This window comes from Arvicanthis niloticus, chromosome 1 (genome assembly GCF_011762505.2).
Source record: "Arvicanthis niloticus isolate mArvNil1 chromosome 1, mArvNil1.pat.X, whole genome shotgun sequence".
NCBI lineage: Eukaryota > Metazoa > Chordata > Mammalia > Rodentia > Muridae > Arvicanthis > Arvicanthis niloticus.
In genome coordinates this window covers 38,362,760-38,390,617 of record NC_047658.1, presented here as the reverse complement: position 1 = coordinate 38,390,617, position 27,858 = coordinate 38,362,760, and the positions used below count along the sequence as shown (strand labels likewise).

The following is a 27,858-nucleotide window of genomic DNA, read 5'->3' as shown; positions in this document are numbered from 1 at the left end:
TCGATGGCCACACCGCCTTGTGGTTAGTACTGTTTCTCACATGCACGTCCTTTTCCTTTACAGCTAGCTCACGCTGTGACCAAATGTGTTGCTTCATTTTTGGCCAGCCCAGCTGCCAGCTTCACTGCCCTTGCTGGAGGCAGAATAAGCCAGACGGCAGGCATTTAAAAAGCACCTACTGAATAAATGAACCTATGAAAGGCCCACCACTTCTTGGGCAGTTGTACTGTTTGAGCAAGTATCTGCTGACTGAAAGTTGTCAACATTAGTTTCAAATATAGGTAGAAAGGAAGCATAATTTACTGACCCAGTCAACATAGGTTACACAAAAACTTCAAACTAATTTACTTAAGTCTGAAAGAGATCCACAAAAGTTAAGGAAAGAGTCATACTGTTCCAGTATTTAAGTCAATGGCAACCATTAAGATACATATTCTAATAACCAGAAAACTTTCTTTCTACTTGATCACTGATTTCATTATTAAATATTTGCTTTAAGGGTTTGGTTTATTGGTAAGAATCATACATACCCACATACATGCATACATACATACATACATACAGTATGTATGTGTGTGTATATATGTATATTGTAATGATTACATATTTTTATTTTTAAAATTAAATAAACTTTTACAGTACTGGGGCTGAACCCAAGGTTTTGTGCATGCTGGGCAAGGGCTCTACCACTGAGATATCTCCCAAGCTCTACTGATTTTTAAAATATTGATAGATTTCAATGTATTAACTAAAGTCAAGTATTTTTCTCAAGTCTGGTAAAGATACAAAAATTGAGAACACTGAGTGGGTCTGACATGTTGCTCTATCTCTGCTACCTTTTATTCAATGTAAATACAGAAATTAATTTTTGGGAATAGAAACCCATTTTGGTCTACTCTGAGAAGGGCAGAGCGGGATGCTCTCATCCTTGGGAAGGGATCCTCCCTGGAGGATTTATGTACCTGTGGGTCCATTCTGAGGAAGGTGTGGGGGCCCCTGCTGCTCAAGGTCGATCTCTTGAAGGTCTTGCTGTGATAAAAATGATAGTAATCGTCCAGGTTTCCAATCTGCAAAACAAGAAGCAGGTTACCATTCTCTAAAACACCTCAAAGATGTTTCAAAAGCCCTCCTTCCCATTTTCAGCTTCCAGAGGAGACCCCCCTCCCCGCCCTGCTGCCCACCTGTGCTTCTGGCAAACAGTCAGTGCTTAGGGACCCGAAGGACGAAGGACAGATTGGATAATTCTCTTCAGATAAACAACCCAAGGTAATGTTTGTGAGGAAGCATACACATCCCACTGGTTAATATTGTCTACGTTTATAATATTGTGGCCAAGATTTTTGGACACGAGTTAGTGTTTATTTTGGGTCAAGTATCACTGAGATAGCGAAGTTACTGTCAAATCAGGTCTACACCAAAACATTCATTATAAACACTCCCCTTCCTCTCCACACCATGAGTAAACCAAAATCTCTAAGAATGGGGCACTCACTCTCAAGTGCATAGAGGACGCCAAAGAAAACACACGGGTCCATCTGCCCTGCCCATCTGCCCTGCCCGGGAACTGTAAGAGGTCAGATGAGAACACACAACCCCCTGGGGTGTCCCAATTTTCCATTACATTGAGAGAGGCCCTGTGGCCTGATTCCCCCATCTTCAAGAAAGGTCGATGCTCACATCCTCCCAGTCATGTAGACTTGACCAATGTCAAATGACTCTTAAGTACGAGGACATAGCTTTCAGAGGCCTGTATCCTAGCTGTCCCTGGCTGCATTACATCACTGGTTAACCACTGACCTCAAAAGCAGAGTCTGAAAATGCAGGGGAACTGAAGTTACACAGACACCTCTGTGGCCCTTCTCAGCCACCAGAGCATCTGACTCAAGAGGGACTGAGGAGTAAGTGGGCCACCTCTATCCACTCACATTTACAGAGTTATATGTAATCAACTGACGTAGAAAGCATTTAACGGAAGATGCTGTTGTATCATTGCTTTATTCACTAGGAGTTGTTGATCACTGCTGGCTATAATCTGTAGATGCCCAATAGAGATGACAGTCCTGAGAGAGACCTGGGGGGATTTAGATGCTAAGAGTGGCCATTTTCCCATCTTTGATTAAGATGGTAGAGTATACAAATGAGGTTCTGCTGGGTTCTTTGTTGTCCTCAGCTTTCTTTGCTAGCCAGCCTGGCAGTGCCACTGCTTCCTGTTCTTGCATTTAGGAGACAGACTTCTGTTTTTAAAATAGAGCCTCCACAGGGACTCTACAAGAAGACCAACAGAATCAACTAATCTGGACCCCTGGGGACTCCCAGACACTTAACCACCAAACATGGGCTGGACCTAATCCCTCCCCGGTCCACCCCACACACATATGTAGCAGATGTGCAGCTTGCTCTTAATGCAGGTCCCCCAACAACTGGAGCAGGGGCTGTCCCTGACTGTGCTGCCTGCCTATGGATCCTTCTCCCCTGACTGGACCTCTTGTCTGGCCTCAGTGGGAGAGGTTGTACCTAGTCCTGCAGTGACTTGATGTGCCAAGGATGGGGTGATAAGGGGAGGGGTCCTCTTCTCAGAGGAGAAGGGGAAGGGAGAGAGACACAAGAGGGGAGAAAGGGACTGGGAGAAGAGGGGCGCTGTGATTGGATACAAGGAGAATAAATTAGTTAATGGGGAAAGATAAACAAAGCCCCTCCACTTAAATTTGTCCTGACATGTTCTGTACTTACACAGAAAGAACTTCAAGCACCATGACAGTCAAGTGTCACCTTCTTGGCGCCAGGACCCTTGGGTGCTACTAACAAATGACAGCTCTTACTGGGTGCTGGGATTGGCCCTCTGGCTCCTCCTCAAGGCCCCTCCATTCTTCCTTCAGGTCTGGGATGCTGTGGATTGGGATTAATCTGACTGTACACATATCTTAACCCCTTCCGCTTGGAAAACTTGGACTTATCCTCTCTGGGTTTTCATCTCCTCATGAGACTCTAAGCACCACTTTGTAGGACTGATTCTTCCAGACCTAAAGGGGATGCCTATGTATGTGAGGAGCTAGCAGGGCTCCTGGAAGGTAGTAAGTACTCAGTCAGAGTTATCTGCAATTCTAATTCTCTGCTCATTTTCTGTTTCAAGACATCTTTTTTTTTTTTTTTTTTTTTTTTTTACCATGACACTTCCCTGTTTCTATCTTGTACACAGGCACGTTTCTCTTCTTGCAGGTAAATCTCATTGCTCACTTCTTCAAACAAGTGATCCAAAGACTGCTAGAGCATGGTAGACCTGCTTCCAGCCAAAGACAGTCGTAGAGACTTACTAGCCAGCAGTAGTTAGTAAGTTTGCTTATGAGCAGTCGCTATCCCTGGTGGGTTTCACATCATGGTTGGTCTTCCAAGGCTATGCATGTAAGCCAGTTCCCTCTTAGGGAAATTTTATTTCCCTCTTAGATGAATAAAATTTGCTGGCAAAAGAATGGACTCAATGCTGAGCCATCAGCCATTGAACGGAGATCCTGGAGGCCAGTCAGAAAAGTACTGGCCTCCAGGTAGCTGAGCCAAGCCAAAGGAGCCATTCCTTCCCTTGATACAAGTCCCAACCACTCAGTCCCCTTTTCTCTGGGCCACTGAGATCATCCTTAGAAATTGCCTTAGAAATGGTCTCCAATGATGAGCTGTTCTCTTGGAAGAAGGAAAGGAACAACTGGTCCCCAAAATACTAACTAGGCAAACGGCCTCAGGGGTCAGCAGTGTCCAACACTGCACCTGTTTGGACACATGTATAACTCAGAAGGAGGGTTGAGTTCCACTGCAGATGAGAAGGGAGCACCAGCCAAGGCATCCGCCTGCCCTTGCAACACTGGCTGCCAACACAGTGAGGCTCTGACCACTTTAGTGGAGCCATGTAGCATCTGCCCTTTTGTGCCTGGCTCATTTTGGTGAGCATCAATGACTTCAAGGTTATCCATGTTGTATTACATGTCAAGGTCTCCTTCCTTTTGATTGCCAATGAACACTGTATTGTAAGGAAATATCCATCGACATGTTGATGGACACAGATCTTCATTTAGCTATTGTGAATGTCACCACTATGAACAGGGTATGCCAATATTTGCCCAAGTCCCTGCTTTCACTTCCTTTGGGTATATTCCCAGGTCCCATTTCTAGCATTACTGGACAAGTCACACCCATTTGTTTGCTTATGTAGCCATTTCCTGTTGCTTCTCTGCTGTCTCGGCTCTCCTTAGATTCTCACCTGACCTGACCCTGCAGCACTGACTCCAGGGTGCACTTCCTAGGCTCGAAAACTGCTCTTTCTGACCTCCCCTCGGGCTGTCATCATGAGGAGAGAAGACAGGATACCAAGGTGACAGGTCCAGGCTTGGACAGAGTCTCTCTCAGGGATGGGTATGCTCTCTTAGTTCAACCAGATATCTGACTGTGCTCTGACCCTGACTCAGATTAGTCAGAGGGACTCATTGCTCTGTGACTCTCTCAGCCTCAGTCTTCCCATTTCTAAGATGAGGTCATTGTATGAGGAGACTGAGGCCCTAGTGTTATATGGGGAGGGGGAACTCCAAATTTCTGAATTAGCAACACCACCATTCTGTCTAAAAACAAGCAAACACAGCTGACAGTAAAGGACATATGCACACACAAATAAGACCTAAGACGACTGTCTTTCTTTTGGTATATCTTCAGGGTCAAACTGGGAGAAGCTAGACGTGTAAGAACATAGGAGTCACCTACCTAAGAACATGGGTAACTCCAAAGATAATTATAATTTTTCCCTATGCATACATACTCACAATACATTAATTAATACAATTAGGCATAAGGTTTAATAACAAAATAAAACTACCGTAATAAATATAACTATATTTACTATATAATATACTATCTATAACTTTATCCATTAGCATGCAAGTTATATATGAAGTGTATAAAGTGTTTGCAATTTTCTATTTAATCTCTTAGGCTGTGGTGGACTGTGGGTAACTACAGCTATGAAATGTGAACCCTCAGATAATGAAGGGCTTCTATAGACAGAAGAGGCAGGAGGCACAAAGCCTTTTCTGGAAGAAAGTGGGTGTTGGGGACTAAACACCAAGCCTCTCATAAGCTAAGCCAATCCCACTGAGCTTCATGCCTAGCCTATAAACACCTTATCCTTGTTTGACACTCACATTCATATTAACACAGTTCCTCAGCTGTCTGTCTGTCTGTCTGTCTGTCTGTCTGTGGATCCTGGGCTGTCTCTGGGCCATGGGCTGGGACAGTTTATGCCAGACATCGACTGTGTTTCTATGGTCAGTGGGGACAACTCTGCCTACCACCTCTCAAGCCAGTCTCTGAATAGTCCATCATTACAGAGGTGCAGTGGACGCCACAAACACATCCACACACAAGCAGAGGGCAGCTCTTCTTCCCTCCCCCCGCCCCCCTTTGCGGGAACAGGAGAAGCCAGCCCCACCAGACCTACGGCCTTTCTGTTCCACTCTACCCTTCCCAGGCCCCTGTCTGCTCTTCATCAGCAAAGCTGCCTGCTGCAGCGAGAGAAACTGTTCCTTAAATCTTAACATAAAAAAATTCAGTATGTTCTTTTCTCCTCTCTTGCCCATGGAATTTTCACAATGTGTTCATCAGAATCAGTCTCTCAGAGCGCTATCCAATAAAACAATTTTCTGAATATCAGATGCTCATGTTTCGCTATTCGACATCAATATGTAACTATATACATTAGCTGATAAAATTGGTAATATCATTAAAACATCATTAAAGGCCTTGCTAAATGTTCTCAACCAGAACACTGGAAGAAATGAGATAAAAAACTCACAGAGAGAAGAGTCAAATGTAGTTCAATTCTCTCTGCCAGGAGGCTCTATTAGACATTTCAAAATACTAGGTAATATAGGTATATGGGGCAGACAAGGGAGGTACAAAGACAGAATGGAATTGGGAGCAATGCCCTATTCTGTCTCTCCCTGGGATTCTTCGACCACCAGTGAGTGCACCACCTAGCTTAGTGGCAAGCATCAGAGGATCACACCCATCCCATGCAGCAAACTCAAAAGTTCAGATGAATTCACAACCCAAGCAGCTAGCTGTTAAATCTAACTTATCTTGCAGACAGGGGAACTGAAGCATACAGCAGTAAAGTCATATCTTCGAGACCATGAGTCATGTTAGTAACACAGCTAGGATTCTTAGGCATTAAACCTCTATCTTTTGGTGCAATTAAAGGCCAATAGCTGCCACAGAGACTCCAAAAGCCCAACGCCTGTCCTCAGTAGGTTTTCTACATGGGGGCCCATATCTCAGCAAGCGACACTCTTCTGTTTCCAGGGGAAATATGGGGTCAGACATTAAGTTCAATGGTACATTTTTTATTATGCCCTCTGTGTGTATGTGTGGGTGGATGGATGGGTTGTTCAAGTTATATGAAAACCTGTTTGTTCTGCTGTGTATGAGATATATATGTTTATTATATATATTTAGATGTGTAGATTTATAAAAATGTGTGTATGTATTTAGATATACCTGTGTTTGTGACTATGTATGTATGTATGTATGCATTTATGAATGTATTTCACATATTTATATGAATGTGTAGGAATTTATATATGTAAATACATAAGCATTCAGGTGTGTGTGTATATGTATGTGTGAGCATGAGTGTGTGAGTGTGTATTTATGCAGGACTCGTAACCAAAGCCCAGCAAACCTTTGATTTTCCCATAACCATTATATCAAATGGGCTGCTGGGGCCTGTGCTGACTGCCCTAATTTAGAAGCCCTGGGTCTATAGCTCCCCACTGTAGTATACCTCAAAAACAGGCAAATAGCTCCAGTAAATCTGCTGTGAGTTGGGTCTGACCTCAGATGGAGGTTCTGGTTACAGAGGCCTGGGTGGTGATGGGGCAGAGAGGTTCTGGTTACAGAGGCCTGTGGGTTCTGGAGAAGAGAGAGGCTGAGCTTTTCCCAGGAGGCTGCAACCTAGTTACCCTCTTCTACCCCTATCCCCCAGGCACAAAGCAGGCCACTGGCTCCTCTAGAGCCACCTCTCCCTTCACCTACATGGGTCCTGAGTACCCTGCATGCTCATGGCCTGAGGTGTTGGGAGGCGGGGCCATACTCTCAGCATCTCTGTCCTTGGGCTTGGCACAGTACAGGTGTCAGCAGATGACTCTCACACAACCAAAGCCACCATCATTGCTTTGTCTCCTGCCCCCTGCAAGTCTACCTGTCTTCTGAGGAGCTCCACAGCATGGTGGAAAGTACCACCCGACCTTGTCAAAGCAGCCCCTTAAATGGTCCACAGCCTCATCCCATCAAGGAGAGGTCTTTGATGGGAACTAGTGCCCCCCCCCCAGGTGCTGTGCTGACCCCTTCATCACTTCAGCATCCCTACACTGCCATTCCACCCAGCTACTCACTGACCCAGGGCCACCTCTCTTGTCACACATACTGGCCTCTGTCCTTAAGAGACTCTGTCATATGTAAGAACCTTTCTCCTCTCTTGTTGCTTCATAGTCCTGTGTGAGCTCCTGCTAGTCCTCTGATTCTGACTCCACTTGTTCCTATTGTTAACCTTATCCTGAAGTCATCACTGCCTCCAGGAAGCCTTCTCAGACGTCCCAGACTCAGTTCTCACTGTACCTATATATGGCCCAGGGAAAGTGTGAGTCCAGAGGAAGGACTGACAGCTCCTTCTGCTTCTGGGCACAGCTGTCTTCCTTCTACTCTCTCCCAGCCAGTCCCTGTCCTGGGACAGCTGTGAAGCTGGAAACTATCGTGCTATGGAGGTAAGGGACCAATTGACGGCTGGTGGCTTGGGCAGACATGGCCTCTGTGCTAGAAGGCACAGCTCCTCCACTCAGGCGGCTGGAGTTTATTCATGGGGAGCACACCCCACAGATGGGAGCACGAAGAACTTGCAGAGCCACATGGGGAGGTTCTGAAGGAGAGCAGACTCCAAGCAGTGACAGAGTGGAGTCTTGAGTTTTTATTTTAAGCACAAGCACTTACTCTTATGTTTACTGAGCCCAATGGGCCACCAGCTGGAGCTCACCCTGTATTCTTCAAGACAGCGTTGCTTGAAGGAATGAAGGAGGAGCGACAGTCTAATTGACCCGTGTCTGGTGTGCAGCAGGGCCACTGCAGAGCACCAGCAGCTACCCCAGATGACACCAAGTCTTCCAAAGGTCCACCAGCCCTGGGGCCAGAAGGCTGGCTCCGAGGGGAGTTGCCTATGTGCATATTTTGGACAGTCCAGGAAAACATCATCCCACCTCTCCAGGCTAGAGCAGCTAAATCTCGCCTCAAGGGAACAGCTGATAAGCAGCCATGGGAATGTCCCCCTTCAAGGTCTCCACATGAATGGGGAGTAGATCTGTAGCTTCTGACTGCGGAAACTTCCCTTTGTCGCTCCTGGAGCCTGCCCTTGGCTAGACACAGATGTCTCCAGCCCTCTTTCCTGCAGCTGCAGCATGCTGGCTTCTGGAGCTGCTGGGCTTTCTTTGGGCTGACATCTTCCAAAGGCCTTGGCTTTCTGGAAGAGTCCATGTCTCAGTCATGGTCCCCTGGGTTCAGTTATATAACACTATTGATCCCAGTTGGCCTGCTCAAGAAAAACACAACTAATTAGAGCCCATAAAAGCCTACACACCAAATTAATTCTGAATTGCTCTGGTGACTTCCTCCTAAAAATGTTATAAATAGAGATGGCCACCGAGCCTATATTTAGCCTGTGCTGGGCTACCTGGTATTTATAATGAAGGAAGTCCAGAGGGATAGAATAGACATTTTGTTGTTTTTTTTAAAGCACATTTTTACAAACTGCTTCCCATTTCAGTCACATATACACACAGCCACATTCTGTTATTGCAATAATTACAGTCCCACCCGAGTTAAGATGCTGCACAATTTCTCAGTCCTTTAAAATTATGTTCCTCAACACATACACACCCAAACAGTGCAATTAAGCTGGTCAACTTCCTGCAAATCCTTTAAAAAAAAAAAAAAGTAACATTAATTTTGATTTTGTAGACTTCACTTTCTTTCCCTTGAGCTGCTGAAGCAAACAGCCTGGTTTCTGATGAGGAAGCCTGACTTACCCACTTGGCCTGGGCTCGTGCTGCTCATGGCCACAAGCATTCTGCAGCCTGTACTTTGAAGATCTCACCTTTAGAGACCTTACTAGTTAAAGGATTCTTAGTGGTTGTGTGAAGTTCATTACTGTTCTTCATTTCTGATCCTAATTCCTCCCTGAGGATTCACTTCTGTTTTGTTTTTACTTGATTTTAGAAGTAATACATGCAACCCTTCCTCTCCTAAGGTCTTCTAAAAAGTGTCATAAGGACAGGAGGATGGCTTGTATGGGAGGGGACAAAGGGGAAGGCCTAGGGTAGCCCAGGGCAAGGCATTACTAACGGAGCTCAAAGTGGAGAAGGCATCCCTACTGGTAATGGGAAATCTGGGGAAATCTATAGGCAGAGCGGCCCACTCTAGGCATCTAAATATGAGCAGGTACCCAGTGTGAGGATAGAAATCAATGAATCTGTCAGATGGTTAAGCCGCAGGGGCACTGACCAATGTATCAGTACATCAGGAACAACAGAAGCCAGATTTCCCAGTACTAGAGAAGGTCATTCGAGCAAGGCAGAACTCTGAGAATTCTTTGGCTTAGGACTGGAATTAGCTGTCCTTGTAAACTGTTTTCAATGCAGATAGAAAAGTAAACGCACGTGTGTGCTGTGGTTTGGAAAAGTGTCATCCAAAGGTCCATGTGCTAAAAGCTTAGTCGCCAGCTTTGGGGAGATGAAAGAACCATTAAAGGAGGTGGAGCCTAGTGGGGGGAAAGTCACTGAAGGACAGCCACAGAAGGGAAGAGTAAGACCTAGCACCTTCCCTCTCTTGCTTCTTGGCTGCCATGTGGCAGGTAGTTTTGCCCCGTTGTATAATCTCACCAGGACCTACTGCTTGGCTACAGCAGCAGGGCTCTGGGCTGAAACCCTGCAAATGGTCAGACAAAATAAGACTTGCCTACTTTTGTCACAGGGTCAGAGCACCACACGAGGTGTATGTAGGCACAGATGCATAATCCCAACCTGTCCCCCACAGCCTGAAAGCAGCAATACTCCAAAGCTACAAGGCCACCAATATCATTTCCCTACTAAGAAGAACAGGGCTCTGTGGGCTATGGCTGGTTCTGGGACAGGAATAGCAGAAAAACACGTGGCATATATTGGCAGGAAGGAAGCAAAGGCCCAAAGAACTCTGGAGACATTCGAGAATACAGATACAGTGGATACAGAGGCCAGATTGAAGGGCACCCACTGAACAAACTGGACACAAGACATTGTAATGAACTCCGACTAAAACAAGAAACCATGAGTTCCTATAGACACGAGTAAATTGATAATAAATTCAAGCTTTCTGCGGAATACCTGCTATGTTTCATACAGTTTCAGAGTAATATTCCACAAAATACAATTATGAAGGTAAAACGAGACATTTTACAGTGTAAATTCTGATGAAAATCACCTGAGTCAAGTGACCTACATAAGCATCCCCTGAGAAGTGATGAAATGGGAGCCAGGGGCTGTGGATGCCTCGGGATGGTTTGCCCTCTCCACGCTGCGGTTTAGCCCCTACTGTGAAACTTTAAGGTGGTAGAAACCCAACCCGATGCTTAGAGATAACATCTTCCAGGGGTGACTGCAGTGAAAAGCTCATGTGGGAAGCCCCCATGACTTGTATCTTGATAGCTTTATAAGAAGATATCAACATATGAACATGTTCTTCCTGCTTCCTGCCATGTCACGACAGCCTGAGCCAGCTTGGGACCCTGCTGGCAGGGACAGAATCACTAGTATGGGCCCTTGACTTTGGACCCCGAGAACTGTGAGCCAAAATAAACATCTTTTTCTTTCTATATAACTCTGTACTGTTGTTATTAGCAATAGAAAACAGACTAAGATGTGGTCCGGTGCCATGGCAACAACCAATGTCCCTTCTGTAATACTTCCATCAACACCTGACAAACCCAACTAGAAGGATGTTTCCCAAAACAACTGGCCTAATATGTAAAAAGGATTTAGGTCAGGTCATGAAAGAAAAAAAAAATCCACTAACAAATGCTCTAGAGTGGAAGAGATTGAAGAGCAATGCCACATCCCCTCTGGAGGTCACAGTGGAACCTGAGGCAAAGGAGAAATCAGCAACACTGAGCTGAACTGCAAATGTTAATATTTTGTTCATGGGGTTTCGTGCATTACTTGTTATTTGTCTTCACGCTGGAGTCTTTTGGTACCCCTCATATTGTGCCCTTCAGCCACATGCCAATCTCACCCTGCCCTACGGCCCACCCTGCTAATGAGACCCGCTCACCAAATGTAATCCTGACTGAACGGAATCCTTCTCTACACTTTGTCAGCTTTCTGTCACTGTAACAAAATACCCCAGGCAGTTAGTTTGTTTGTGATGAGAAAATGTTTGTTCTACCTGACAGTTCTGGAGGTCGTCATCTACAATTAAGTGATCCTGGCTGCCTGTGATGAGCCAGAGCATCATGGGGGACACACATGGCAGAGCAAAACCACTCATCTATGGCCAGAAAGGAAAAACACAGAGAGGAAGGAATTGGCCTTCTGTGGGTCCCTTTGAGGGTATGCGCCCACATCCAGACCCACCTCTCAAAGGGTCTACCTCTTCCCAGTCACATCGCTGTGGAGAGCTTTTGAATCCAAGCTTCATCCTCAGTGAGGACCACTGTTGGGTGACTGAGGACAGTGAGGCTCACATGTGGGGACAGCCCTGCCAGCATCTATTGCAGTTCTATAGAAATAGCCCTTGTTTTTGTGACAGATGCACCAGAGTGTTGGGGTTGATGAGACCAAGCCAGCAACAGTCTCCCTTTCTAGGATTCTAACTCTCCTGAGAGCTTGTGATTGGTTTCAATTTTGTTCTTACGTTTTATTCTTTCATTGCAATAAAACAAAACACCTAACCTCCCAGTTCACTCTCCCAGTGAACACTGTGGTGGTTTGAATAAAAATGGCGCCCATAGGGATTAGAGATTTAGTTCAGTGGTAGAATGCTTGCCTAGCAAGCACAAGGCCCTAGGTTCAGTCCTCAGCTCTGAAGAAAAGAAAAAAGAAAAAAAAGAAAAGAAAGAAAATGGCGCCCATAGACTCATTGGGAGTGGCACTATTAGGAGGTGTGGCCTTGTATGTCACTAGGGATGGGCTTTGAGGTTTCAGAAGCTCAAGCTAGGTTCGGTGTCTCTCTCTTTATGCTGCCTGTTGGTCAGGATGTCAAACTCTCAGCTACCTCTCCAGCACCATGTTTGCCTGTGTGCTGTCATGCTTCCTACCATGACAATAATGGAAAACCTCTGAACTGTAAGCCTGCCCAAATTTTTTCCTTTATAAAAGTTGCCATGGGGGTTGGGGATTTAGCTCAGTGGTAGAGTGCTTGCCTATAGTCCCTGGGTTCGGTCCTCAGTTCTGGAGGAAATAAAAAAGACAAAATAACAAAAGTTTTGATGGTCATGGTGTCTCTTCACAGCAATAAAACCCAGACTAAGATAAGCAGTGAAAATGTGGTCTAGCCAGGCATATCAGTATTGAATAGCCTTTGCCACGTGGAGAGTTCAGAGCCAGCCTGGTTTACATGACACTCTGTCCCAGTAAACAACAGAATTTATGCTCTAAAAGACAAAAGCTGAAATGCTTCAACTCCTGTAACGTATCTCTGAGTCCCTCTCTTTAGCTCTGTGTTGTAAATGACAGATGGGTTATTTGAATTTCATCACTATTCCCTCCTCTAACCAGAGAGGCCCTGGAGTGTTGTAGAAGAAAGAAAAAGACAAGGAGACTTATTCCAAAGAAGGTGATCTTGAGGTAGGGAGGCTGCAGGAGGTGTGGACCTGCCCATAATGTCCCCAGGTATGAGCACCTCATGTTCTATTAGGACTCATGACCTTTCCATGGAATATCTACCCTGCAGCTGACTCATTAATTAAGGATGGGGTCACACCATGTATCCCTGTTATCTGCTAACTACGAGGGTCTAACTACATCTGGTCTCTATAGTTAGGAGAGGTGGCCCCAAACCCAAGGACCCATGCAGGGAGCCTATGATAGGAGGCAGGGTTCTTGAACTCTCCCCTAAAAAGCCAATATTCAGATTGTACATGAGTTTTATACCAAGTTTTTAACATTAGTGCCTCATTTAATTGTTCCTACTACTGTAGAGCCTGCCCTAACATGTCTGCAGGTTGTCAGTGGCCTGTGATCCTGGCAGCTAGCATCTGGACACTGGCTCAGACTTTCCTGTCTGTAAAAGGCCCCTGTTTATTTTTGTTTCCCTGAGTGTAAGGGAAGCAGGGTGATGATGGCCTTATCCTCAGAAAGTCCTAGCTGAAAAAGTTACAAGCTTAGATTTGCTCATAGAAATGAGTACCTCTGACTGTTCAGGCAGTGCAGTTCACCTGTGACCCGGGGCACAAATGGCTGTGCACAGCACACAGTGAAGGGAGGCTTAGGGTTGGGATGCTGTTTGGGTCTACTTCATGGAAAAAGTCCATGTTGGAGAAGATTGCAGCTTATAAAAGGGGGTAGGGAGAAAAAAGAGTTGACTTTATGAGAGAAATGACTTAAAAACTTTAATATCTAAAACCCTTGCTAGAGAGTAGTTATGCAAAGGGAAACTAAAAGATATCTAGAGGAAGGAATCTTCAAACTTTTCACTTTAAAATTAAGACTCTCCTGTATAGAAGCAAAAGCTGGAGCTGTCAGCAACAGGTGCATACCCAAGCCCACAGAAACAACGCTCACAGTAGCCAAGCAGGGAGCAGCTCAAGTGTCCATCAGTGGCTGAGGCGGTGACCGTGGGATGCACCAGTATGCAGTGAAAGCTGGTTTGGCCTTGGAAAGGAAGGAGACACAGACACAAGCTGCAACAGGGATGAACCTAGAAGACACTGGGTTACGTGAAACAAGCTGGAGTTCACTGCTATGAACATGGTAGTAGTGAAGCATGCACAGGCAGGAAATGGGATGTTAGTGTGAGGACAGGGAGGAGGGAGGATGAGGAATGAGTTCTTAATACAAAGAGTTTCAGCTTAGAAATGGTTGGTAATGACCGGTACCCATGAGCATGAATGAACGGAATGACACTCAACTGTGCACTTAACAATAGTCCGGATGGCATACTCTGCGTTACTCATCTTTGATCACCATTAGTATATATCCTCTATGGTCTGTCCACATATTTCCTGAAGTTGACTTGTCTGCTCTGTCACTCGGCACATTGGAGGCTGTGGCTCCAGGGACTAGAGAGGAAGCAGACACAGCAGATGCAGGGAGGCTGCCAGCTCTCATGACTAGCTGCCATGGCGCCAGCAGCTCTTTCCCCTCCTCTGGCCATTCCTATCATGCGGTGTCCTTTAAAGGTAAAAAGGGCACAGGAAGAGAAGGAGGTGGCAGTCTCATCATAGCCACAGTGCCCTGGCCCACCTTAAGTCTTCAGCCCTGGACTAGCACACACGAGTGCCTCAAACACACAGCAAGCTCAGCTTCCTTCACCTGATCCCCATCTTGAGAGGCAGCCTTGGGGCCTGCAGGGAAGGTAGCCAGTGACTACATGTCTGTGCTGACCCCTACATAGTAGCTTGTTTTATCAAAACGGTCACCTCAGGGTTCAGGAAGACAGGGGAAAAAAAAAACCTCTCAATTTTTTTTTTTAATTATGTTTATGGATGTTTTACCTTCATGTGTGTCTGTATACCGTGTGCACACACCAGGTATCTGTGGTGGCCAGAGAGGGTGTTGGATCCCCTGGGACTGAAGTTACAGACCATTATAAGCTAGGATGTAGGTGCTGGGAATTGAACCCAAGTCCTCTAGAAAAGTGCTTACCTCTTAACTGCTGAGCCATCTCTTCTAGCCCCATATAGGTAAAATTTAAAAAAGAAAAATATAGAACCATTTATTTTTATATTTTAAACATGGGTGTTTTGTTTATGTACCCCATTTACACTGATACCCTTGGAGGTCAGAAGAGGGCATTGAACCCCCTGGAACCAGGGTTCTGTGATCTTTTACCAGCCTCAGTTTCTCCTCTCTGAAAGGCAGAGAGGCATTGGCTTTCTCTCCAGCCACTTCACGTTAACACCTATGGTTTCTGGAATATTTGCTGATAAATAACTTTGGCAGAGCTCTCATAGTCAAAGTAAAACCTCCAGAAGAACACTGATCAAGCCAACTAATTGCTTCAGAGGAAGACAGGAGAAAGCAGTTAGTCCACGGTGCCCTTCCCACCCGGGACTCCCTGACAGGAGGCACACAGTAGTGTGTCACACACCAGGGACCCAAGGAAGACCCAACCAGCCTTCTGCATCTCCTTGTGTGCTTACTGACAGCACTGCTGGGTAGCTCTATCCCTGCCTCCCTCTCTTCCTCTGACTGATGCTTTCATCTTGTTCAGCTACCACAGGTCTCCATGGACACCCATCATTCCCTCGTGGATTGCTTCAACATGGGCTTCAGCAGCCGTTAGAGCAGAGCACAGTCCTAAATATGGGAGATCTGGCAGGACCTGGGGCAGCCAGACCCTTCTTCAGAAGGGGTGCCAATAAAAATGAGCAAGACACAAGAGAAGCCATCCTGGCCACCAGGGGCTCAGAGGGCATCACCAAGCTCTATCTACCAAAACGTGTCCTAAGATACAAACAGGGACCTGTGTTCTCGGAGACTTAGGAGAGAGAGCACAACTACTGTTCTTCAAATGAAAAACTGGGTGGGGGTGGGGACACAAAGGAAACAAGGAATTCACCTCCCAGTTATCACCTTGCACACCCTACGGAAGAAGTCCATTAGGACCTAACTCAGCAGCTGAGTGAGGTCTTGGCTCTGAAGACGGGCTGTTCACACTAGCTCTGTTTAATTGAAAAGGGACTTTGGGCACAGCTCCTTCATTTCTCTTTGCCTTTATTTCCCTTTCCATGTAAGGAGAGCAGTACTATTCCTCTGCCCGAGGCTGTGGTAAGGAAAACCGTGGCAGGCACGCAGCACAGGAAATGCTTTAGAGGGGCCTGGTAGCTTCTTGTATATTGTTTCTTGGAGAAAGGAACAAGCGTGCACCCCACTTTAGGAGGACAAATAGACCAAATGAAATTGGCTGTAAGGTCAGATAACAAATCCCATTAGCCCTTTGGCTTCTTTTCATTTTCAACTATACAGGCAGCCCTCTGTATCCACGAGTTCTGCATCTCTGAATTCAACTAGCGTCTCTGAAAACAATCAGGGGGAAAAAAGGCGGGGGGGGCGGGGGGGGAGGTTGTTATTACTGACTCATGAGCCAATTACACCTTGGGCCTACGAGGCTGGCCAGTACATCTGTACCGACATGTACAAACTGCGCACAGACTTCTCCCTGGGACTTTATTCCCTAGACAATACAATATAACAATAATTTCTATCACGCTTGCACTGCGTTAAGAATGATCAGTCATCTAGAGGTGATTTAGAGTACGTAAGAGGATGCATGTAGGCTCTCCATAAATACTGCATCATTCTATATGAGGAAACTGAGCACCCACAGACCTGGGTACCCTTGGGGATCTCTGCACCAATCTTTCACAGATACCAAGGAAAGAAAGACTTTATTGGTGGTTCCATAGGGAAAATAACCCTACTTGGGAGAGACTCAAAAGGTCAATGTGAACATTGACATAACAGCACCTTGCTGGCTAAGCCTCCTCCCAAAGGGGCAGCAGGAGTAGAGGACGGTGCTAGGATGGCGAGCCACACACACAAGCATTCTAGACTCCTACCTGCCAGGCATGTGACACAGCACCTGTGTCTAGCAATCCACTGTCTTTTCCAGTTTCCCCGAAGCTGACACCTCATCCATTTACTTTTACGTTCTCATCTGAGTTTGCAATATATGGCTGATTCTAGGCTGAGACATTTTTTAAGTCCCAGAGTTCTGATTCTGCAAAACAGATTCATGCCGTATGTCATCTCTTATGTTCACAAGTCTGCAAAGACAAATTCGCTTTGAGCTTGGGGGCTGCTCATCTGGGTCTGTGAAATCCTGTCTGATGTATGTGCACTGCCTGCTGGAGCTGACAGCCGGTGTCTCCGATACCCTCATCACCCGATGCTGGTGACAAGTCTTCTCCAGAGATGTTGACTGGCTCTAGCGAAGCTTTCAGTGACTCATAGTATGGTAGTCTTACATGTCTTGCTTTCCAAGGGTCCCACAGCTACCCGCCGTGTGGTCAGACATCAATCACACAGTGAGGATCTGATTCGGCTACCAGGTGCCTTCTCTCTCAAAAAGTGACAGGCAAATCCATTCTGTTACCCGAGGATGGGCACAAGTTGTGAGGACTAGAATGGCCCCTGTGGACCCCCACTCCAGTGGTGTACGGTCAGTTTATCTCTTGTGTGGATCTGAGATGCTGCAGTGAGCAGAAGGTGTGTTTAGTGAGTGTTCTACATAGCTTTGACCAGCACAGCCCAGATGCTCTAATGAAGCCAGGTAGGCAGTGTAGCCCAGGTTTTGCAGCCCTGGCCCCCATGTGGCCTGGCTTCCCAGGCAAGCCCTCAGCATGGACTCAAGCAAGGTCCTAGCTGGGCTTCTTTGCCTGTCCACAGACATCTTTCGCATCCATCCAAGGCCTGCCCATGCCTTCCATGGACTGCATCCTCTATAGGCTCTCAGTGGTTCTTCCCTAGTACAGCTACCCTTTAAAACAGTTCCTCGTGCTGTGGAGACCCCCAACCATAAAATTATTTTGTTCCTACTACAGAACTACAATTTTGCTGTTATGCACATAATGTAAATATCTGATAAGCAGGATATGTAATATGTGACCCCTAATGGGGTCACCACATACAAGTAGAGAACCACTGCCTTAGATGGACTGCAGTATCAGAATATAGCCTGGCGATGCTGAAGCCTCCAGAGCTCTCTGCAGAGTAGGGGCAGACTGGCTCTTTTCAAAGATACATTCGTTCTGTTATGTTTTTCTCTAATGCCAATGAAAGACACAGACTTGGAGAAACATCATTGAGTTCTCAGGAGCCGGCCTAATTACTTGTTACACTACTCTGTAACTGCGCCCCTGAATGTGGGCTAAATTTAGCAGCTTTTGGTCTCTCTCTGTCAGCTTCTTCATAAGTCTTCCATATCTGCCTCACTTGCAAGAAAGCAAACAACTCCCCCACCCCACCCCCCACACACCGCTGCCACCCATTGAGTTTGACCACCGGGCACAGCTTGCTTGTCTTCTCTACCAGAGCTGAATGTGCCTGGAGGTTGACGTAGAGTAGCACCCCACCACTCTGCAGCTCTGAGGACAGCTGCCTGCCTGCGGCACCTCTCGGCTGATGGGGAGGCTTTCACAGAGACCAGGACCAGATGAGGAAATGGGAACACAGCTTTGTCTGACAGGCAATTGCAGCCCCAAAGCATCTGGAAATCACGAGCTGGAGTGGCCAGGGAGTCACGAGGGAGAGAGTGGGACCCCAACACAGGTCAGCTTCTTACACTTCCTGATGCAGCCAGCCAACTGTTTTGGCTGTCCTTCAATGTCACAGTCAGCCTCCTACCCAGCACCTGCAGTGTGTCTCTGACACCACAGCCCACTGTGTCTGCGTCTTCGCTCTGTGCATCAGACCTTTCAGACTACTTCCTGAGTCCCATGGCTACTTCTCTTCCTACTGAGCCCTTGGGAACCATATTAAAGAAAAAAAGTCTTCGAACAAATAAACTACTCATTTTCCAATTCCCCTGTGCCCTCTTAGCTGCCTGAGAACCCTTTCTAAAAGGTAGTGTGTGTCCTGTTTTCTCAGCTCTGCTACGCTAGCTTAAGCTACTTTCGCTCTCCCTTGCTCTCTCTTGTTCTGGGCTATGCAATTACTTCTGTAGCCAAGGCCGTGTCTCCAGGAAAGGGGCATTATGGGCGCCAACACAGTCATCATGGCTCACCCTGAGGCTCCACTACCAAGTCCCACGTCATCGCTTCTTCCTGGTGTTGACTACCACCATTCATGGGCTCACTTTCCTCCTCGGCCACTTTCCTGCCACTGGTGCCTACTTTGATAGCCAGGTAAACAACTATCCTGATTCCCTGATTCTTTCCCTGACTCCTCCCTCATGCCAGCAGTTGTGAACACAGCTCCAGACAGGCTCCACACCAATGTTCCTCCATCACTACAACTCATCATGACCTCGATCACCCCTGGTTCCATTGTGACATGGTTATCCAATCCTTTAAGCAGCTATGTCAACCATGCTCTCTTAGAACCCAATGGTCTGACTTCTCTCTGTGAGAGTTCTGCTCTCAGGGTCCTCATATAGCTGAGGACATCCTTGCTACATGGCCAGTCACACTGTCATCTTTGCCTTATAAAAATCACCATACAAGTATGACCCTGCCCCACAGCCCAGATCTACACAAGCCCAAGCACTTGCTGTTCTCCCTGCAGGTAGGTGCTTCCCCTGAACCCCAGGAGATAACTCTCGCCTGACTATGAGATAGGATCTTTCTCCTGGGCCTCTAGGCCTGGCCCACTCCTCCTCTTCTCTTTGATGCTCTCTGCAGAGGTTAAACCACTGGCTTTCCCTCATAGTATTCATGTTACTCTCTAAGCTCAGGCCCTCTCAGTCTCATGGACCTAAGCCCTACTCATCTACCAGGTCTCCTGACAACAGAGGCCACACACACAAGGCTGGGTCTCAAGCCAGGTCACAGAGACAGATGTCACTGAAGTGGATAAGTTAGAGCCACGTTGCCAATAGGCATGCTCCAGCAGATGTAACTCTACCCAACAGGGTTACAACATTCTTCTCCAGAGACTGATGAAGTCCAAGAATTTAAAATACATCTCTTCAGCATCAAAGAATTAATTTCCAAGACAACATCTGATTTGAGAACAATTATTAGATATTGGTAACAGGAAGAGATGAAACATCCCATACGTGTAGAAATTAGCATACATTAGCATACATGCTTGATCCATGTGGACTTCAGATATGTATAACATAATGACGTGAAAATCCTGACAGAAGAACTTCAGTGAATCACTGACACACATCAGAAGGGGCACTGTAGCCCCTCCCACACTGGCTGAAGCCTAGGTGATAGCAAGCATCCAGCTACATATTTTTAAGTTCAAGAAAACAGAGAGAAAGAGAGTTAAAGTTAGAACTCTGTAAAGTAAAAAATAAATTAGTAATAAAGAAAAGTTAAGCAGCTGGAAAAGCTTCCTTTGAAACCCAGCAGGAGAGATAAATCTACCTCAGTACAGACATGAAAATAAAATAAAATAAATCACTCAGAGAAAGTAGAATTACAAATAAAAAGAAAGATGCAGCCAAAGATAAAGCCAAGGATTAACGGATAATAAGGGAACACTCATCAGGACGTTAAGCTAATATATATGGAAACTTAAGGCAACTGAGAGTGAATGACTAGAAAATGATGACTTATGAAACTATCTAAAAAGGAATAGTGGACCTTCCGGTAGAGCCACTGAAGCTGTGGGGAACCAGCCATCTCTAACACAGAACATACACGGACAGATCTAAGAGTGAGCGCTACAGAACAGACCATCTCAGTCTTGCACAAACTGGCCCAGAAAGCAGAAAAGGTAAAATTTTATGAGCCGGGATAATATTAGAGCCAGCAAGAGCTGTGTTGGAAGGCTTGGCCGCGAGTGTAGACTCTGAACTTCCAACCGGCTTAGAAAACCAGATTCAGTGGTGAGTAGGAACCATAAGACCCCAGGACTAAGGTGGATTTAGTCCATAAACGCAAGAGCATTTGAAAGTCAATACATTTAACTCTTTCTAACAGCAAATTCTAAGTATCTTTTAAATTCAAAATCCATATGATTAAAAATTCTTAAATTTAAAGGGCCAGGAAGCTACTTTTGCAGTATTGATGACTGCAAACTCACAGATGAGAAAGAGAGATGTAGGCTTCTGTGACAATCCCTACCGCACCCCTGAGCACACACCTGTCCCCCAAAAGTAACAGCCTGGACAAGAAGCCAGCAAAGAGAACTCAAAAAAAAAAAAAAAAAAAAAAAAAAAAAAAAAAACCTGATAGGAACGCTGAAATGTGGGGCTGCAGAGATGGCTCAGCAGTTAAGAGCTCTGGCTGCTATTCCAGAGGACCCAAATTCAATTCCCAGCACCCACATGATAGTTCACATCTAGCGCCAAATGATTTGACTCTCCCTCCCCCTCCCCCTCTCTCTTTCTCTCTCTTTTTCTCTCTATCTCCCTTCTTCTCCCTCTCTCCCTGCCCTCTCTCTCAGGCACACACAGAGAGGCATGCATACATGTAGGCAAAACACCAATGCTCATAAAATAAAAAACAAGTACATTATTTAACAACAACAACAAAAGCATGCTAAAGTGTAGCTCTCCAGAAGTAATAGCTTCTGGTGGGGCCTTGGGAGGCACGAAAGTGAGTGTATGGGCAACATACAACATAAATTAGATTTGTAGGGGTTTTTTTTTTTTTCCTTCTTCTTCTTCTTCTTTTTGAGGCAGGGTAGGAGGGAAGGGAGACCTGAGAGGACTGGAAAATGGGTATGATCTTGGTATATGACGTGAAACTCCCAAATAATCAATTTAAAAAAAAAAAGTTACATGCACCTGCTGCTCCTCCACAGGACCAGGGTTGAATTCCCAGCACCCACATAGCAGCTCACAACTGTCTGTAACTTCTGTTTTGGGGATCTGACAACCTCACACAGACATACATTCAGGCAAAACTCCATTCCATATAAAATAAAAATAAACAAATGTTAAAAACTCAAAAAAATACTATCAGAAAAACATGTTGGGAAAAAAATTCTTAAATTTGGTAAAAGAAAGGAACTCTCTCAGGCTGTTATAAGGCAATCTACTGAAACAAAATAGCAAAGGTAGGACCCCTCACCTGTGATCCTAACACATGGGGGATGGAGGCAAGGAGATCAGGAGTTCTAGGCATCCTGAGCTACATGTGTTCCAGGCCAGCCTGGGCAACTTCTGACTCAGAAGAAGATAAACAAACCCCACACCAACAACAAACAGAAAACATTGCTCTTCATAGGGAACATATCTGAAACAACCCTTTTAAAATTACAAAGCTAAGAACTCTCCCTGGCAATCTGGACACAGTGCATATAAATGCCTGTTGACCCAGCACTCTGAGCCTGAGGTGGGATATCAGGCCAACCTGGGAGCACATAGGGAGACTACTTCCCAAAACAGAACATCCTTGGCGAAAGGAGAAACTGCTCAAGTGGGGACTCTAAGAGAGGGGGTGTTCCTACAAGGGAAAAAGGTCAATCAAATCCTTTTCTATAGAGCACGCCAAAAACAAATTTGAGTCAACTGAGACCTAAGTGTGACACGTAAAAGGGAAACCTGTAGACAGCCACCTGTGAGCAGGTTGGAGGCCTCATTCCCACAATACACTCTCTACTTTAACCCTGCGTTGGTGGTGGTGGTGGTGGGGGGGGGGGTTGGTGTTTAGTTTTGGTTGGTTGGTTGGTTGGTTGTTTTATGTTTTTTGTTTTTGTCAAATTTACACAATGTAGAGTCACTGGGAAGACAGAACATCAGCTAAGGAATCGCCTCCATCAGACCGGCCTGTGGACATGTCTGTGAAACATTTTCTTGATTAATGATTGAAGTGGGAGGGCCGGGTCACTGCAGATGTGTCCACCCCCAGGTGGTCCTGGTGTGTGTGTGTGTGTGTGTGTGTGTGTGTGTATATATATGGAGTAAGGCATGGGGAGCAAGCCAGTCAGCACATGCTCAGTCTCACCTCTGGGTTCCTGCCTTGAGCTCCTGCCCTGACTTTCCTTCTTGATGGACCGTAAGCTGTAAGATGAAATAAACCCTTTCTCCCCCAAGTTGCTTTTGGTCATAATGTTTCTTATAGCACCAGGGAACCAAACTAGGACAGAAAGTGGTACCAGAGAGTGGGGCACTGCTGTGACAGACCTGACAGTATTGTTTTGGGGGAGACTGTGGAAGAAATTTTAGAACTTTAGTCTGAAAAAGCTGCTAAATGCTTAAAGCTATTATAATGGGTGCAGTGGAGAGCCCTGTGTTATAGATGCCAGGACCACAGGTTGACTACCAAGGACGGGGTGGGTGTCATGGGAGCTGGCCTGTGCCTAGGAGTCAAGCTGTGCATGCTGAAGGCAGCAGAGTTGCAGACTGGGAACTGCCCAAGCTCTTCAGAAGCAGAAGACTGGGAGTCCCAGATGTTGGGCAATGAACCTTTTGTGCTGCTAAATTTTGGGGTTCGCTTTGATTCGACTATAACTGTGCCCTGGTTCTTCCCTCTTAGAAAAAGATATAACTTGCCTTTTATTTTATAGAAGGAAGCCCATAGTTGAAAGACTTTAGATTTTAAAAAGATATTAGATATTTTAAAGAGGCTTTGAACTTTAAAAAAAAAATTGACTCTTCTAAAGACTCTGGAGCTTTTAAAGCTGTACTATGTTTTATAGTGCGGTATTAACGTGAGATCTTAGGGTAAACAAGAAAGGAAAGGGCAGGATCTAATACTGATATATTTGTGTGTCAAGTTGACAAGGGGTTATCTGTGCTGGTTAATTATTATTATTTTTTTAATCAATGTGACACAGGTTCCAGTCATCTGGGAAGAAGGACTGTCAACTGAGGAAAACTGCCTTCAGTAGACTGGAATATGTTTGTGGGGCATTTTCTGGATTAATGATTGATGACAGAGGGCCCAGGCTGCTGTGGGTGTGCCACTCCTGGGCAGGGCCCTTAAGGTATATTTAAGAAGCAAGCCGAGAAAGCACAAACAGTATTTCTCTGTGGCACTCACTTTCGTTCCTGCCTTGAGCTCCTGCCCTTGCTTCCCTTCAGACGGAAGCTATAAGCTGTAAGCTGAAATAACCCTTTCTTCCCCAAGTTGTTTTTGGTTATGGTATCCCTCATAGCAATGGAGAAGCAAAAAAGGACACTCCTTCCCAGGGATGGGAACACCCCCCACCCCCCACCCCCCACCCCCGTCCATGGCTCCTCTACCCTCCAGCTATAGGATGAGCTCTGTGCACCCAGAGGCAAATGAGCAGGAAGGCAGGGCTGGCCTTTCCACTCCCCTGGGCTCTGCCTACAGACCTGCTTCAACATGGTTTCTCTCCAAGACCCCTGCTCGTTCAAAAGTGCTGGTCTACCTAATCCTTCCCTCTGGCTCCCATCAACAGCCTGTCTTCACTTCCTTTGGGGCCAAGGAATAGAAAGAACCCCATAACAGTCCCTATGTTCTTCTGAGCTCCGTTTTCATCTTTGGAAAATGTCTGCCAACCTTCCTCAAATGTACTCCAGTAGAGCGTACCTCATCCTTCCAATCGAGATACGCACTGATGACGTACCTATTGCTGAAAGTAAACTGAAGCTAAACGGGTCTTCGCGATGGGCTTCACGTACTCCAGGAGCCCTGAGGTAATTATCTGGCTGAGTATGATAAGGGCATCTGCAGCCATCTGGATTACATGCAAACCTACAGTATTCTTGATTATACAATGATACAAGTGTTCACATGGAGTGAGGTACCCAGTTGTAGGACACAGTGTAGCAGTGATAGTGATGGTCACGGCTAAAAGGTCAGGTAGACTTTCCTGGTGACACCAGAGAACATCCATATGGGGAAAAAGTTCAAAGCTAAGAACAAGCAAGGAGATGTGCACTTCCAGAGTCAAAGAACCACTGAAATGGCAAGCCTCCATAGGTGGCTCAGGGTTAGGAAGGTGAGGAAGAGCAGGCTGAGGACGGACTGCAGACAATGGCTGTGGCAATGATCTCTGGCCTGTTTCTCAGATGACCTCCCACTCACCATGGGTAACAAAATAGCCTTCTCCACAAAGAGCCTTGCCACAGCTACCACTGGGGCAGCTGCCTCACAAGGCTGGGACTCTTCTCTCAGGACTCACCCACCTCTTACCTGTCTGAGCCCATGTTACAAATCAGGTCCTTAGGTTCAGAGACGTAGGAACTGCCTTAATTCATGTATAGGGGTCCAGGAAGTGTGGGAGACTTTTTTTTTAACATGAGAATCAACGATACTACCTAAATACACCTGATGTCAGTCAGTAGGCAGATGTGGCTACCTTCCTCACGTGTGGCTGCTGAAATACACGGAGGTGTGCAGAGTCTACAAGATCAGCTAGCCTAAGCCCAGAATGAATAAAAACTAGTATCTGAGGCCAATATGCTGGAAGCCCAAATGCTCCATGATGCTCAGAGCATCCAGCCACTGCACAGCTTACATTCTAAAGCCAGTGAGCTGGAGCAGTGCCCAGAGTCTCTGATGGAGCAGTGGAGCCTGAGAAGTTTTATTTCTAGCAATGTCCTAAATGCTGTTGCTGCTGGTCTGCTGGGAACATGGAGAAATGGGCGTCGTGGAGGGACTCATCGTAGGCCACCGGTTGGCCACCCTGCCCTACACTCCTATGAGAGGATGGGAGGCTGCTCCCCTCCCCCACAGACTTAGGAAAGTGCCATGGAGAGGGGTGGCAGATACCCAAGGGGTGTTCCAACACCATCAGATGCCCCACATTTAGTGGGTACCATGGAACTCTGAATGGCAGAGGCCAGTGGCAAACAGACCTGAATGGCTGCCCTACACACAGGACTGTGGTGCTACTCACAGTCCCTGACTTACAGGACCTGGATAATGATCAGGGATGAAAAAGACAGGCAGGCAGCTCAGGGAGATGCTACTTGGCACAGACTCTGTGCCTTGGTTTCCTTATGTGTTACATGGAAGTGGGAAGAAGTGTTGGTGGCCTTAGGGCCATTCCTCACTGGGTAAGAGTTCATCAACCTTGTCTGCTACCATGTTCATCTTCATGATGACTTTATCTCCTTTTCTTGGAAGTGACTGCCCTCGACTTCTGTAATCGCTCGCACTTTTCCCAGGTAGTTTCCCACACTGCTGGTGTTGGACTCCGGATACAGCTGTCTAGGCATCTGCAAGAGTCTAGCCCTCACTGGATGGCAAGTTAGCCCAACACTAAGAGGTAGCTGCCTCTTAGGAATGCACAGGACCTTTCTCCCCCTCTTATGCCCTTTCTGTTTTTCCATTCACAAGACAACGCAGAGATACCACCATCACTGCGGTGCAGAGGAACCGCCATAGACACAAACCCCACCTGTATTTCCAAACCATTCTTTATCTCCCTCTTTTATAAGGCTGGAGAATCCAAAACTCTTGATTTCCCAGACTCCCCTGGAGCCAGCATGGCCATATAACATAGCTATAACCCCTGAGATAGATCTAGGCACAAGTTCCTGGGGAGGGTGACTCTTCTTGATTCAAAAGGAAACAGTCTTTGTTCTAGTCTCTCAACCCCAAACCCTGTAGCCTGCCTTGCATCTGGATATCAGACTTCAAAGTGTATGTGTATTATTAACCCCACACTGCCACAAGGAGTTGCCCACATGAAGAGAGTGTGCGGGGTGAAAAAACTGAGGTGCCAATGGCATACACAAAACAAGATAACCCCTCACAATGTTTTAAGTTCCTACCTCTGTTTTTTGCCTCTGAACACATGCCTAGCTACAATTTATCAGTTCTCTGAAACTGGGGACACACGGCTTATGCACATGGTTATTATTTTCTGACGGAATGCAGATTACCAATGGTGGCTGCTGAGCAGCTGGGTAAATCAAACTGCAGCAAATTATTCACTATGCATTCTAGGCACTTAATGTCAAAGACAGGTGGTGACCCCGACACTGCAACACCCCGAATTCTATGCTCTTTCAAAATCAAATATGGAATAAACCCAGGAAATATGTGAGGAAACAGACAAAGGCGGGACTAGTAAAGGAAGGCACCTCCTGGCCTTCAGCCTGTAGCCACAGTGGGGACAGCTTAGGTATCCCCTGGGGACAATGCTACTCCCCTTGAGGTCAGTGCGGAGAGAGGGTATCAGGAGGTTCAGTTCTGTCCAGGGAGGAGAGCAGTCACCCTCCAGTCTCCCACAGTCAGCTGCAGGATTCTGTTTTGTAATGATGACTGCAATCACACCTCACGGGTGACTGATTTGACACCCAAGGACGGGAGTGGCTCGCCAATGGCTGATCAGTGTGTAGGCAAAAGTGTTCAGATCAGATTGAAATCTTCTGTTCATGTTTGCTCAATGGCTCTGTTTGCAAGAGCTGGTCCATTGAGGCAGTCCAGGAAAATGAAAAGCTGGCTTTATGCATCACAGGGAAGGCTACCCACTGTGGGGAGAGAAGGAGGAGAAGAAAAGCATCTTTGCTTTTTCATTTCTATGGCTCCTTAGACTTTTGCTTTATTTTGTTTTGTTTTGACTTTTGAGACAGGGTTTCTCTGTGTAGCCTTAGCTGTCCTGGAACTCACTCTATAGACCAGGCTGGCCTCGAACTCAGAAATCCACCTGCCTCTGCCTCCCAAGTGCTGGGATTAAAGGCGTGCGCCACCACTGCCCGGCTCCTTAGACTTTTTCTCATTGGATGAAGTCAATATTTGGTACAGTCCATCGTAAAAGATGCCCAGGGCAGGAAACATGTAGAAGATAAAAATCTAGCACCTCTGGGCACACTGTTCTCTGGGGGTGGGGAATGAAAACAGTACCTCAGGTAAACAGCAGTGTAGTGAACGGCCACCTGCTGCTAACGGGAGGGCAACAGCCAGACAAGTCACTAGGAGCCTGTGGTCAGCTCTGCAGCATTGGCTCTGTAAGTCATGGTTCATGAGTTCTTTCTTAGTCTGGCATAGCTTCCCCGCTCTGTCTCATGTGTTAACAGCTACAATTTTCCTCAATTAAAAAATAAAAA

General features: G+C 46.2%; 1 protein-coding gene across 2 annotated transcripts in view; it reads right to left on the bottom strand.

Annotated features, from left to right (window-relative positions):
- Pcsk6 (proprotein convertase subtilisin/kexin type 6) overlaps positions 1–27,858 on the bottom strand; it is a 185,885-nt gene that overhangs the window by 137,064 nt on the left and 20,963 nt on the right. For both annotated transcript variants that reach the window (XM_034507496.2, XM_034507503.2), the window contains exon 2: positions 963–1,067. In XM_034507496.2, the coding sequence (XP_034363387.1) occupies positions 963–1,067 (105 nt within the window). The remainder of the gene's footprint in view (positions 1–962; positions 1,068–27,858) is intronic.